The sequence below is a fragment of the Aricia agestis genome, chromosome 1 (assembly GCF_905147365.1).
Source record: "Aricia agestis chromosome 1, ilAriAges1.1, whole genome shotgun sequence".
Classification (NCBI taxonomy): domain Eukaryota; kingdom Metazoa; phylum Arthropoda; class Insecta; order Lepidoptera; family Lycaenidae; genus Aricia; species Aricia agestis.
In genome coordinates, this window is record NC_056406.1 from 3,978,987 (window position 1) to 3,994,492 (window position 15,506).

Genomic DNA, 15,506 nt, shown 5'->3' on the forward strand with positions numbered 1-15,506 from the left:
AGAAAACATAGGGACATTGTATTAGTGGCCGTAGATATTCAGGAAAAAAATTATAACTCTACTAGCATTATCCAGGGAGGAAACAGGGGACAACGTTTGTATGGAAAAAATGGCGGTGTGGAATCCTCTTAAGAGGTTACACCAGGGGCAAGAGAAATTGAAAATAGGTATTTGAAAATGTATTGCTGTCTCACCAATCTCAAGTCTCCCACCGCAGAGCGCGATAGAGATAACACGACAAAAGTTCTAATAAAAGAACAGAAAATCTTCGATTCGTTGTCCGCTGATTCCTTCTCCAAAACTTAACAGATTTAAGTACTTTTTTCATTAAGAATTAAAGCAAGGCTTGAGCTGTGTTCCTATGTTTTATTTTTTTTATATATTTTAGCCAGTTTTGTTTTCTGGGTGTTTGAACGCAGAGGAAAATTTTGCCATTTTTTTGGGTTTTCGGACGTTCTTATCTTTTTTAATAATTAAATTATGAAAAAAAAGAAAACATAGGGACATGCTAATAGTGGCCATAGATATTCAGGAAAAAAATCATAACTCTACCGGCATTATCCAGGGAGGAAACAGGGGACAGCGTTTGTATGGAAAAACGGCGGTGTGGAATCCTCTTAACGCTCTGCATTATAAATTCTTAAAAATTATAATGCCTAACAAAACTTACAATAATTATAGGGCGAAAGTTACCAAGAAATTGTCAATTATGATTTTGTATTTGTATCTTACATATTTATTTTATTGATTAAGAGCAAAAAAGGCTAAAAAATCACGTTTGTTGTATAGGAGCCCTCCCCCTTAAATATATATTATTTTTAGTATTTGTTGTTATAACAGCAACAGAAATACACAAGCTGTGCCAATTTCAGAAGTTTAGCTGTTGCGGTTCTTAAGATACGGCCCGAAGACTCGAGAGACAGTCAGACAGACGGAGTGCGAACTGACATCGAAGTCTTACTATAGGGTCCCGTTTTTACCCTTTGGGTACGGAACCCTAAAAATCAATAAAGCGGAGAAATTCCACAAATTTTCCATTACCGTCATTAAAGGAACCTTTTAGCGTCGACAATGATATTTTACGATGCCCCATTATAGTATTGTAACGGATCATAAAAAAAGATTTCCACAGATATAAATGTACCTACAAGTAATTGCTTCCCTTGAAGGGCCATAGATACTAGAACGGCGAGAAATATAAAGAGCTATTATGTTTTGTTATGTTTTCCTTATCCTGTAGCGTAGGCTTGATATGTCGCAACTCGCAGCCACCTAGTTGAAATGGCTAGTCAATTCGATGCCTAGGCCGTTTACAAGTTTCCTACTGTAAGAACTTAGAACCGTAAAATATAAATTAAGCTAAGAATAGATCTATTTAGATAGATTTTATTAAAACGATTCGTTTTGAAAATTATTAACGTATTACATTTAAAAAGATATGTAGGTAATGTTAATAATTTTCAAAATGAATTTAGTTTATAGTAATTATAGTTTGCTAGCCAATTTACCTAGATAACTGCGACATGTTATTATAATATATAGTATACCTAGTATACTTATAGCAATTTAAACCTCTATAAAATGTGTTCATTGAATTTCTCAAGCCTTGTTGTTGCCAAAAACAGTGCGATTTTTCTTGCCAAAAGATTAAATTATTCAAACGGTTTTATTAGCGGAAGGGAATATTTAACGTAAATTAAATATTATCTTTTTTCATTAACATTTGAATGATGTGCTTAATAAGAAATTTAATAACGTTCATTTTATCAGGGCATTAAACAATAAAGATGTTCTATCTTTAATGGCCGGATAAAAATTCAGAGGTTCTCACAGAAGTTTATCATTCAATAATTTTTATTGAGAGCTGAGGTAAACTCCTATCATAAAACCACATTGATCATCTGCAAATAGCAATCTTCAGCGAATATATTTTGTGCAATAAGTGGAGGTGTTTCATAAATCATCTATTTGCAGCCGGGGAAGTCTTACGCTAAGCCCCTCGGTGGAGGTTACGTAACCTCATTCAAGGCTCGCATTCAATTTAGATTGCGATTCCGTCACTAGCATCATCATTATATCGATATTTCTCATGCAAAATTACAGTGAAATTATACCAAGTTGGCGGGATTATTTATAGCATCAGTCGTGTCCATGAATATCAAAATTCAGATATAACCCTGATCGCGCATTTGTCCTTACCGTACGCGTCGTACGCACCGCATAGTACACGAAACGCGTACGTGTGGACGAATGTGCAAGGTTTCATCATTTCATATACGTACTCGTAGTATCCCCTTAGTAGTCTGTGATTTCATACAACGAATTCTAAAATGCAGCGCTTTAGGCGCGTGCGTGCCGATAAATGTGCGCGGTAAATTTTTAGGTTGGCGAATTTTAGCAGCCAAACATTATTTGCATTCCTTTCTTGCGAAACTTTTATGCAAGTCTTCCTTGCACTTGACTGGTATTATAATCGAATGCGCTGGAAGGAATAATTGTGTAATTATTATTGGCACAATCAAGCTTAACGATTCATAGTATTTGAGCTTGAAAGCTATTATAAGATTCGTCTTGGTCGTATGTTACACTTGAACTTACATCGCCATCACATATTTGAAGAAAAGGTTAGGTTACCTATATTGCCTTAAACATTCTATACTCACTTGGAGATGCACTTCTCGACCATGGTGTAGGCCTTAAAGCCGAGGATGCTGAAGATGACGACCGACGCGTAGATGGCGGTGAGCGCGTTGCAGACGGAGACCAGCAACACGTCGCGAACGCAGTTGTTGTCGGGCGGGTTGTACGAGCCGAACGCGATCAGCGAACCGAACGCCAGGCCGAACGAGTAGAACACCTGCGTCGCCGCGTCCAGCCACACTGTCGGGTCCAGCAGCTTATCCAGCTGCGACAGAAAAGTAACATATAGGTGATCGCACATTTATCAGCAGGCACGCGCCGAAAAAACCTCGCACATTCGTCCGCACCGTACGCGCTGTATTTCGAGTAAGGGCCAGGCCACAACCATGCGTTGCGGCGTCGCATCGTATAAATCTACGACGCCGCAGAACGCATCGTAAAAATTTCCGATGTAAAGAGTGCTATACTATCGGAAATTCTTGCGTGGCGACATCGCAACGCAGTGTTGTGGCCTGGCCCTAAGTACTATGCGGAGCGTTCGACGCGAACAGCGCGTACGGCGTGTTCGGTGCTGACATTAATATGTCAGTACAGCTTGAAGGTGAATAATATACACTGACATTTGAAACATGATTCATAATTCGGCGCAAATCGTTAAAAAAGTAACTCCTTCAGCGCCACTACTTTCACAGTGAACTCTTTACAAGAGACACCTACTGCAGTCTACACACGTTAAATTATTATTTTGTTACACCTTGTATAACCTTAACATTTCAATGGTATGTGTATTAAAGTTCACGTGTCAACTCATTTTACAGTTAACGTAATTGTTTCGTATTTTTCAGCTGTCTGTGTTCGGAGCTGAATGCACCTGACCCTAACTTGACTACATACTTAAACCTAGATCTCAAAATCTATCTATCAAAGTCTGGAAAACTGATTTTTTTACACAAGTAACTTCAGTTCATGAAGATTAAATGCTCAAGACGAAAACACGATAATACTGAAAAAATACATTTTTGCTTGGATCTTCGAAGTTTGCTGTCTTTTCTTTAATATTGTTTAATATCTAAAAAGGCATTGATAAAACCTACATTTGCTCAAAATACTTTTTTCATAATCATTACAGTTCGTCTTTTATTCACAGTAAAACTAACTCGGCGATGATTCCTCGTCGTCCTTTTTCACCTGTGTGAAGAGAGAAGGACGATGTTTGATTTCTTGGGTCAGTAGCCTCTTAAATGAAAAAGTTAGTTTAGTGGCGGAAAATACGAAACGAACGCTAACGTAACACGAAATGCACACTACACGCGTCACGCAACCACCTAATAGCTACGCGTGTGTAGCGCTGCTACATAACGCTACGCGTAGCTCATAGCGCGTAGCACGTAGCACGTAGCGGTCCCCGTAGCAGTATGCTACGAGACCTCTACGTAAATTTACTTTTAGATGTTTTTTTTTAATTTTTTCTATAATTTATCAGATTCAGTGCCAAGCGCTCAATAAGATACTGGATATGCAAGAGTTTTGACTCTTTTCCTCATTAAAGAAAAGTAGTAAAGAAAATATAAAAAGGTATAAAAAACGTACCTTAGGCTTGTACATGTGCCAGATCCCATCGGCGGAGCCGGGCAAAGTGATGCCTCTAACGAAGAATATAGTGAGCACAGCGTAGGGGAAGAGAGACGTAAAGTAGACCACCTGTAGACAAAATAAAACATCACTTTAGATAGTTTAGGATAAACTTCGAGTATAACCATGTTGTCATCGACTTTCGGCTTGATTCTATTCGTTTTTTTTATGGTTATGAGACAGTTAATTGATAAACTAAGTAAAAATAATTAAAGATAGTATGTATTTAACAAAACTCAGGTATCATACAATGCCTCATTATTGGAAGATTATTAGGCTAAGTGCTCTTAGAGACAAACGGCACTTGTCGACGGCAGCCGTCGACTCCCATCGACGCGTGCCATCGACTAGTGCTGTTCGTCTGTAAGTCGCTTAATGGCCACAGCACACATATCAACTCGGAAAGGGATCGTCACAGTATCGCCTTCGCCACGCCGTCAACCAGGTGTCAACCTAACGTATGCACGTATTAACAAAGCGTATCAGTAGCGCCTGTACGTCAACTCGGATACGGCTAGACGACGCCTCGCTTACGGCTCGCCGACCGCTGTCCCCTTCCGAGGCGAGGCGATTACGTTACGGTTCCGCTTAGTGTGCGTTGCAATAGGAAGTTTCATACAAACAATATTGAACGGCTCGAGGCGATACGGTGCCGATGTCTTTCCGAGTTGATATGTGTGCTGTGACCTTAAAACACCCACCTTGCCGCTGCTCTGGATGCCCTTCATCACGATGAAGAAGACGATGATCCAGGCGAGCAGCAGGTACAGGACTATCCACCAGCGCGGCACTCCCGGGTCCTCGATGCTGGGCGCGGCGTCCAGCGCCTCGCGGTACCAGAAGTAGACGGTGGCCGATGCCTTGTTGCACTCCGCCTCCGCGGTCCCGTTGTCGGCGGGGCAATGCGCCCAGGGAAGGGAGTCCGCACTCAGCTGGGGGAAAACAAGCTGTATTATTACTAAGAAACTGAGGGAATCAAAGGAGAGAGTCCACGCTCAGCTCGGGGAGAGAATCATTACCAAGTAAGAAGATTCGCTTTGTTGCGGAGTAGTGGAGCTGTATAATAACTGAGGGAATCAAAGGAGAGAGTCCGCGCTCTGCTGAGGGATAGAAGCTGTATGTAAGCTGGAAGTCTAGGGAAAAAGTTGATGGAAATTTAGGAACATTTGCAACATTTTCTGTGCACACTAGTGCTATCTCGTTTCCACGAGGATGTGTAAACGATACAGCAATAATGTGCAGGAATTAAAGAGAGAAGTAGCGATATGTTTGTGTACGAATATATTAGTGTTTCGACACAGCTTAATTTTGGCAACATTTGCACTCGATAGGTACTCCCTGCAATCTAAAGGCGAAAGAGACACGTACTTACGCTAAATCTGAATTTTGCAATTTGGCAATGATGCAAGCGAATTTACAAATGGTGGGTATCTGTTAAAAGTATTAACCGGGTAGCGTAAATTATCCCAAGGCAATTCTGCGGTCAGTGCAAAACATGTAAACGTAACCTCTAAAGGTCAGTTTACACCAAATTGACATTTTAATTATTTATATCGGTGTTTATGCGTCGCCACGTACATATCGCTTCGGTTCTTGACTTTAAAGAAGTTAATCGTGGATCAAAAACGACACCTCTCTAATTTCTTCTTATTAAGAAAAGAAGGCGATATTATTATATTGATGATACGCAATATTCAGTAATTTAACTTCTTCAACAGTCACCTAGGTATAATCATCGGCCGTATGCAATTCAAGACGTAAATGTCCCTCTACACGAGATCTCCCTTAGGGTGAAGCCAAACGAGAGTAATTTTGTGAGTCGTGAGTCGCAGAATTTCTGCCGCGTAAATATATTTTCATACAAATCATGACTCACAAAATTACGCTCGTGTGAATCAAACAGGACTTTTGTATAAAACTAAATGCAGCAGAATTTCTGCCAGCCGAAATTCTGCGACTCACAACTCACAAATTACGCTCGTTTGGCTTCACCCTTCGTTGTCCATCACGTGTTGCACGTGTAAGCACGTCATATTATTATTTTGATATTTCTAACAAATACTTGATAAAATAGGAAATCCATGACATAAAATGTAGTATAATACTATTTCTAGCAATATCTAGCTAAAACAACATTAATAATATGTAAGTATGAAAAAAAATTTACGGGGATTTCTAAGAAAGTTGTAGCTGTATGAATATTTCAAAGAAATGTTTTCATATTAAATTGCGCATTATTTTTATTGCGAACACAATAGATATAACGAGCGTAAAGTACAACGGTGTTAAATCTAATTCGTCACTTATGCTTACACTATTTAAATACATTTGACGAGTGATTAAAACAAATGAAATGAATTAAGAAATCCCAATCATTTTAATAATAACAAAGTGTCGCTATTAAAAATGACTAGTTTTCCGCCCGCGGCTCCGCCCGCGTGGATATCGGTTATATTATATCGCGCTTCAAAATGAAACGTACCTACTTATTTTCGGGAGGGATACTCACACACAAGTCACAACGCACTGGCGCCGTTGTAGTACATGCTATGTATCAGAGATGGCGCTGTATGTGAAAAATGATTTTCCCTGTTTTCTTGCTTTTCTCTTGGAGTTTATTTTTCTGATTTTTTTTTCTATAGACCTCACAGAGCCCGAGACCTTTCCAACGAATGCAAAACCGTGGAAATCGGTTCGTGCGTTCTGGATAGCGTCAGGAAGGAAAACCCGACTTATTTTTATATATTAGATTAGTAATAATAGTTAGGTATTACCTAACGCGATAGTGTGATAATAAATTATTATTATTATTCGCCTACAAGGTGATTTAACATTACTAATAATAATCCTCCTATTATATTACAATAAACGTTCACAATTTTCAAAATCAAGTCAAATCAGGTGTTTTTCTAATATCTGTATTCTATAAGGATATGGTTATGTGTCCGGATCGATTGTGGTCCATCGGTGTCCAATCAATCGTTTTAAGGGGGAAACATCTAATCGACGCCAATTTAGACCAGCTTGGCGACACTGGCTTCCCTGCCTCGCCCTCGTAGGACTCCAGTAATATTATTATTGGTATGCTCTATACTTTATAGCGTAACTATTACACTGTGCTAACACTGACGACTGCACATGGACACAATGTACTAACTTAGTACTACTTAGGTTGGGTTGCACCAACTAACTTTAAATGTAACTATAACTACAATGCAAAATGTCAAATCTTTGGTTAAAGTCAAAAATGGACGCCATATTTAACCATAACCTTGAGCTCGACAAGGCTTTAAATGAACGTGGCGAAAAAAGGAACTAACGCTGTCATCATACAAAAACGTCTTTTTTGAACTTTGACCATAACTTTAACTTCAACCACGCCTCTGGTGCAACCAAACCTAAGTACTTTTTAACTTTTTATGAGGAGTTTGACAGTAAATGTATGCAGTGTATATCAAATTCTTCATTAACTATCGCACTCAGAGATGATCATTAATAATAATTACTTAAATGTAATTAAATGAAGATTTTGACATATTATTGATTAAGTCCCATACACTATTTGTCAAACTCTCGATTAATTTGAATTGATGTCTTACTGAGTGCGGTAGTGAATTAAAGAAATCACAAAATGTGTCTACGGCAGCAAGTAATAGCATCTTAATAGTTTTGTCTCAAAACTCACCCGTATACTATTAAAGAGGTAGAAGAAGACCCATGTGATGATGACGTTGTAGTACAACGCGACGAAGAGAGTCACGATGCAGCTGGAGATCCCGATGCCGCCCAGCCACGGGTGGATGGTGTTCCACACGCCCAGCGACCCCAGTCGCATGCGCTGCCCGATCGCCATCTCGATGAGGAACAACGGGATGCCCTCCAGCACCAGCATTATGAGGAACGGGATGAGGAATGCGCCTGGAACAATGGTGTTGATGAGTGAGGGCTTAAAGTACGGTCATTATCTCCTACTGCTCCCACCTTTCTTCTGATTAATTTCGTTGCGGTTCCCAAGACAGATTTAGATCAAATGGTTTTCGTGGTTAGTTCCCACTGTTGATCTTGGCGACACAGGAGTTGCAGAGGGAATGTGTAGTGGGCCAATTGCCCGGTAAAAAAACGCACGGTAATGATGTGAACGCACTTAGAAGTACTAACCGAAAAGAATACCTGGATGGGACCCCCACTCGGCTGATCTGTGATAACTATTCCGAACCGAAAATGATGTCATGATGACAGAAATTTCGACCGTCTGGGCGTGTATGAGGTATCTTAAGTAGTGGTAGTAATCTCACATCTATTAAGCCTATGCCCATGTTACTTTTTATAAGCAACATTCAAATATTTGGTAATGACGCTCGTACCTATTACACGCTACCAGAAAACCTCTGAAAAAGCTGCCAAGAGGCAAGATAAGTAATTTACTGAGTAAAAGCTTCAAAACGAGTAAAAGCTTAATAAAAACGCATCCATTTATTTGCAGAGAACTCGAAAATGGTTGTATAAAAACAGTACATTTAAGTCCGTACAATAAAGGCACAAGCGCGGAGTTACATAACGTGCTTCGCGATATTGATCCCAACTGAACTGAACCACAAATGTGCCTAACCATTCAGAATACGTTGGAAGATTCGAAAGTTATTTTGTTAACGTTTATCCATACTAAAATTATACGAAAGTGTGTCTGTCCGTCTGTCTGTTACCTTTTGACGCCCAAACCGCTGTTAACCGATTTTGCTGTTTATTATGGAGATACTTTGAGTCTCGACTCTCGGATACGTTTTATCCCGGAAAAATGCACGGTTCCCGCGAGATAAACTAACTTTGGCGCCACGGAGTTCCGGGCGAAATCTAGTAAAATAAATTAAGTGAATATTTTAGTTGAGATGAAAATAGAGGGATAGAATTGGCAGCGCACAGCCTCAAGATCGTTCAGGAGAAATGGAAGCCGCAGCTGTTCTTATCACTTTATGCGGAAAATTTGGAGCTTGATTTACTTAGGATTCTCAGGCTGTCCCGCTCGCACACATGTTAAATTGGTGCTTTCGGGCATGAGTCAGTGCGTAAGACCGAGATTCGAAGTACGAGAATCAGACTCTCGATTTACGTCTTATAATCAACATGAAAGCTAGAACTTCGGTAATTTGGATATCGCGTGAGACAAAACAGTACCTGTCACTGAAAGGGCACTATAATACCTATTACCTATTTATATAGCTGACTTACCTACACAATATGGTTATATATTCAGTTTTTAATACTCTGATTAGAATGTATATTAAATTTTAATATTTTAATGTAATATTACAATATATTTTTGCGGAAATATGTACGGTCGCGTGAAATTCCTACATTACGCAGGCGAAGCCGCGCGCAACATCTATATATAATAAAATCGTAGGAAAGTCAATGCTGTACATTGAATATTTTTGTACAATAAATAATACTTGGGACGTAATCTACTATACTAACGCGGACGAAGTCGCGGGCAACAGCTAGTAATATTATAAAGCTGAAGAGTTTGTTGTTTGTTGAACGCGATAATCTCAGGAACTCTTGGATCGATTTAAAAAATTATTTCACCAACGTATAGATAAGATGTCCCTGAGTGCTATAGGCTTTGTAATAATATGTATGTGCCACGGGCGGAGCCAGGGCGACCAACTAGTTTGTAATTATTTGGGGGAAACATAACACAAAAAAAGTATTAATTATTATTCGTGCGACAGAGCAAAGTGTGTCGGGAGTGTGTCTACATGATACCTGTCTAGGTAGTTCTTAATAAGGTCCACTTGCGTGGATCCCGGTTACTTGTACTATTCTGTGTCCAGGTTAAAGTTAATACCGGGTTAAATAGTGTGTTATCTCTTAAATTCTTTATAATAAGTATTTTACGAAAGAGTTAACGTTTAATCCGGGATTAACTTTAACTAAAATCTGCGCAAGTGGGCCTAAGGTATATGAGTACAATCAATACATTGTTCTACGAACCTCAGCGGAGTAGGTACTATTATATATTGTGTGCCTCAGCTGTTATCTAGTCTAAACTCGCGGGAAGTAACATCGATAGTTTAGACGACTACAACCTACATAGAACCTACGAGTATGTCAGCGTAGAGCGACCGCAGACTTACGATTTCAAGTTGGCCAACTAAATCGCATAGTATACCAATAGCTATAGCGACATAATATTATGAGAGCTCGCATATTGCATCCAACTAAATTGTATAACTAATTGGACACCGACACCATCTACAAATTAAAAAAAAGACGGGTTGCACTCCGGGAGTGCCGGCAGAAGTGAAAACTTGATTATTAACGTTGTGCATTTTTTTTTAACCATTTTTTTATGAAAATCGATTTTTTTAATTAATCGAAACCCTTACAATCGATTAAAAAATATCGTCAATCGAAAAAAAACAATGGATTGTTCGATTAATCGATTTCGATGTTACAACACTAATCTCCAAGTCTTACGGTTTTTCGATCAGCACGAGAATCTGACGCGAGTTTCACAGTTTTTACCCATCCCACAAAAGTGCTCAACGCCGCTAGAGAAGTTTTTAATTTAAAAAAAGTTGTAAAAGAAACCACGCAATTTAGTTGTAACTTGTACGATAGTCGACCAACTTGAAATTGTATATCTGCGGTGACCCTTAGAGGTTTCAACCAACTTTCCCATTTACAAAGTATCTAGTTCTCGGATCTTTAAAATTGTTAATAATTCTGATATTTGTCAGATTAATAACTAAAATATAAAACTCACTTCTATCTATAGTGACTCATTCTCTTTTCAGTTCTCACAACGCCACCGACTTCTGTATTATAAATCTGGCTGACCCAGCAAACATTGCTTTGCAATCTACGAATAATAAAAACTAAGGAAGAGTAACTCCGTCAAAAAAAGTGCACCAAAAGGCTACAAAATGTGACCCGAATACATGCATATTTATCCATGTGTTCGGTACACATTTTTCGTGTATATATACTCGAGTGACATTCAACCAGATTGACATGACAATTTTGTCAAACTCATTTTACAATTTGTTTACATAGGTTTGTTTACTTACTTTTTACGTAGCTTTTTACAATATTTTTGTTGTTAAAATGCCTAAATGCCCTGTGGAATGGTGTAGAAGTCATACATATACTTTTAATACAGGAATAACCTTTCATCTGTAAGTGAATTGTTTAAAATTATGCTTAAATTTCTTGTATTTTTGTCGACTCAAAAAAAAAATGGTTTATTTAAGTTGGATTCTAGGGTATTTGCATAAAATTAAGCTGGTCTCTTTGTGTTTGTCTTATTAAACTCACATGTTACTCTAAAAGTGCAATAAGCAAAAAATAATATAATTACAAAATTTTTACAAAGTCGCCATGGTCAGTGTTATGCAAGATGCAACAATTTAATCATAAACGAAATTTTAGGGTCTGGCTGACATTATACTATTATAAATGCGTTATAAGATGATATGGGTATTCTCATATTTCTTGCTACGGATTTTTTTACAATAAAACAAAAAAAAAACATAATGTAATAAAATTTTTTATGAAAAATTTATTACATTATGGGGGAAACGAGCAAAGGGTCACCTGATGGAATAATTAGGGCATGGAATTGGGCCTCCGGTAAACTCACTCACTCGGCGAAACACAGCGCACAACGCTGTTTTACGCCGGTTTTCTGTGAGAACGTAGAATTTCTCCGGTCGAGTCATAGATTTTTTAATCTGAAAACGTCTTCTCTAGGTGCTCGGACAGTTTTAGATTCGCCCGAGTCGTACAAGGTTTGTTCATAATTATTATATGTATATTATAATTATTATCGGTGTTATATGTATCAGAGGAAAATGTGTAATTTAAAAAAAAAAATTATGTGCTCGTTTCTTCGTGATAGTAGATGTGCTTGGTGTATACTGCATAATACTATCCGCTTTTGACAATTATTTGTTTCATAACTATGACAATGACAATAACCGCGCAGGCTGTCGTCCGGCGCGCAATATTATGATACGTTACCTGGGATAAATCTTACCTTGGCGAAAATCTGAATTGTCATATTTTAGTGTTCGAAAAGGAGCCAAATTTAAAACGGTTGAAGTATGGGAGTTACGTTTCCTTAGTTTTTATTATTCGTAGTTTGCAATATATGTTTTTGGCATAAAATATATTGTTGACCCATTCACAATCTCGGTGAAAATTGGTCTACCCGTTTCGGAGGAGCTTGGTAAAACACGGCGACAAATAATTTAACATTTAATGCTGTGAAAATATTAATCTATACTAATATTATAAATGCGAAAGTATCTCTGTCTGTCTGTCTGTCTGTCTGTCTGTCTGTCTGTCTGTCTCGCTTTCACGCCAAAACTACTGAACCGATTGCAATGAAATTTTGTACACAGTTATTCTAGAGTCTGAGAAAGGACATAGGCTACATTTTGATGTGGGAAAATATCTTATTTCCATGAAAATATCGATGAAAATTACTTCGCATTGCGCGTGGCCAGCGCTCATCCCGGGGGTCCTGGGTTCGAGTCCCGCAGGCGGAACAAAAAGTTTTCAATGTTCCTGGGTCTTGGATGTGTATTAAAACAATATTTCAAAAATCTTAAATATATTTTATGTATAATATTATAAAAAATCCAGAAATATATCGACGCGATGCAATGAACATTTTAGTTCTAATACGATTCAACAGATGGCGCTTTTTTTTACTTCGTTGTAACATAGAACTAATCATACTTATTAGTTATTATGTTTTTGTTTATAGTTTTTAATTCGTTAGAATATTATGTTTAATAATATTATCACTTGCTATAATAATAATCAATCTATCTTATCTTATAGAACTATACTATACTATATACTATATACTATCTATACTAATATTATAAATGCGAAAGTATCTCTGTCTGTCTGTCTGTCTGTCTGTCTGTCTCGCTTTCACGCCAAAACTACTGAACCGATTGCAATGAAATTTTGTACACAGTTATTCTAGAGTCTGAGAAAGGACATAGGCTACATTTTGATGTGGGAAAATATCTTATTTCCATGAAAATATCGATGAAAATTACTTCGCATTGCGCGTGGCCAGCGCTCATCCCGGGGGTCCTGGGTTCGAGTCCCGCAGGCGGAACAAAAAGTTTTCAATGTTCCTGGGTCTTGGATGTGTATTAAAATAATATTTCAAAAATCTTAAATATATTTTATGTATAATATTATAAAAAATCCAGAAATATATCGACGCGATGCAATGAACATTTTAGTTCTAATACGATTCAACAGATGGCGCTTTTCTTTTTAACTTCGTTCTAACATAGAACTAATCATACTTATTAGTTATTATGTTTTTGTTTATAGTTTTTAATACGTTAGAATATTATGTTTAATAATATTATCACTTGCTATAATAATAATCAATCTATCTTATCTTATAGAACTCCTACTGCATTTCTAAGGAGTTCGAGTGTGTTGTGTTGGCCTATATTCCATCCAGAAAATATATCAATGCAATCAACATTTTAATTCTAATATATGAAAACAGATGGCGCTTTATTTTTTACTTCATTATTATAACAGAACTAATCATACCTACTTTATTATATATTATTGTTTTTATTCATAACTAGCTGTTGCCCGCGACTTCGTCCGCGTGGACTTTAGTTTATAGCGCGCGGTGTCAACAAAATTTGTGTCAAATTTAAAAACTTTTTAAAACCCTGGTAAGTGGTACCCCTCTTAGGGCCGCGCAGCGCGCTACACCGGAATAGCAGCGCTGAAAGTGCTCGCCTCGCCGCTGCCATTCCGGTGTAGCACGGCCCTTAATTAATCAAAATACCCAAAAACAGCTGTGCAGTGTGCACATAATCTGTACTAATATTATGAATGCGAAAGTATCTCTGTCTGTCTGTCTGTCTGTCAGTCTCGCTTTCACGCCAAACGCCAAAACTACCGAACCGATTGTAATGAAATTTTGTATACTGATAGTCTAAAGCCTGAGAAAGGACATAGGCTACTTTTTTACTGGAAAAAAGGGTTGTAAGGGTCGTAAATTTGTTCAAAAAATTCATAATAGATGGCGCCGTGCGTCTTCTACATCGCGCTGACGCTTGCTCAAAAGTCTTTCTATAAGAGGTGGTATCATCTTACATTTAAGTCTCGATTTTTTTCGATTGTTATATCTATTCTACGATATTAAATAACTCAGTACTTTATCTGTGCAGGCAGTGACGTAACCTTAAGACCAAATTTCACCAACGACTGTTAAAGTTAATGCTCGAATTAGTATCACGTTAGCTGTTTCGTTTTTCATATGAATGAAAGAGAAGACAGGATATTACATTCTTACATTTAAGTCTTTATTTTTTTCGATTGTTATATCTATTCTACGATATTAAATAACTCAGTACTTTATCTGTGCAGGCAGTGACGTAACCTTAAGACCAAATTTCACCAACGACTGTTAAAGTTAATGCTCGAATTAGTATCACGTTAGCTGTTTCGTTTTTCATATGAATGAAAGAGAAGACAGGATATTTTAACAAGCTGTTAACACTAACAGACGTTGGTGTAATTGGGGCTAAACCTATCAATGATAAATAGTTTATGGGTAAAGTTGTGTAATTGGGGGGCTAAATAAGCTTTAAAATTTGACATAATATATAAAGTTTAACATACAAAAATGAAGTACTTATTGTTTGCACACTGCACAGCTGTATTGATTTAAGGGGTACCAGGGTTTTTTTATAAAAGCTTTTGACACCAATTTTGTTGACATCGCGCGCTATAAACTGAAGTCCACGCGGACGAAGTCGCGGGCAACAGCTAGTTAATAATATAAAATTCACGTGTCACAATGCTAGGCCACGTACTCCTCCGAAAATGCTTTACTGATTTTAACCAAATTTAACATTTTTAGTAAATTATTACAACTGGAGATTGACGGCGACCATTGTTTATGCGACGGGATAACGATGGACATTGCCATGGTGACATACTTATTTAGTCACTTCAATAAAATATTACGGGTAAAATCAATGATATTCTATGTTACTATTTTAGAAACTCATTGGGTAAAATACTTTATATGGCAAAGAAACGTTTGCCGGGACAGCTAGTAATTAATAGCAATCTGGAGTCATGCAAGTATTTACCGGACTGCGAACGGCAGTCGCATAATATCAGATTTGGTTGAATCTACGGAAATCCGGTCAGATCCGACTGGAAGTGAC

The 15,506-nt window shown here is 37.8% G+C and overlaps 2 protein-coding genes across 5 annotated transcripts in view; both read right to left on the reverse strand.

The window, feature by feature from the left end:
* LOC121730067 (glucose-6-phosphate isomerase) overlaps nt 1-15,506 on the reverse strand; it is a 262,618-nt gene that overhangs the window by 49,886 nt on the left and 197,226 nt on the right. The gene's annotated exons all lie outside the window — the stretch shown is intronic.
* Nucleotides 1-15,506, reverse strand: part of LOC121729996 (sodium- and chloride-dependent transporter XTRP3A) — a 39,147-nt gene that overhangs the window by 7,351 nt on the left and 16,290 nt on the right. For all 4 annotated transcript variants that reach the window (XM_042118791.1, XM_042118816.1, XM_042118808.1 and 1 more), the window contains exons 3-6: nt 7,958-8,190; nt 4,974-5,204; nt 4,231-4,341; nt 2,664-2,905 (exon numbers count right to left, since the gene is read on the reverse strand). In XM_042118791.1, coding sequence (XP_041974725.1) covers nt 2,664-2,905; nt 4,231-4,341; nt 4,974-5,204; nt 7,958-8,190 — 817 coding nt within the window. The remainder of the gene's footprint in view (nt 1-2,663; nt 2,906-4,230; nt 4,342-4,973; nt 5,205-7,957; nt 8,191-15,506) is intronic.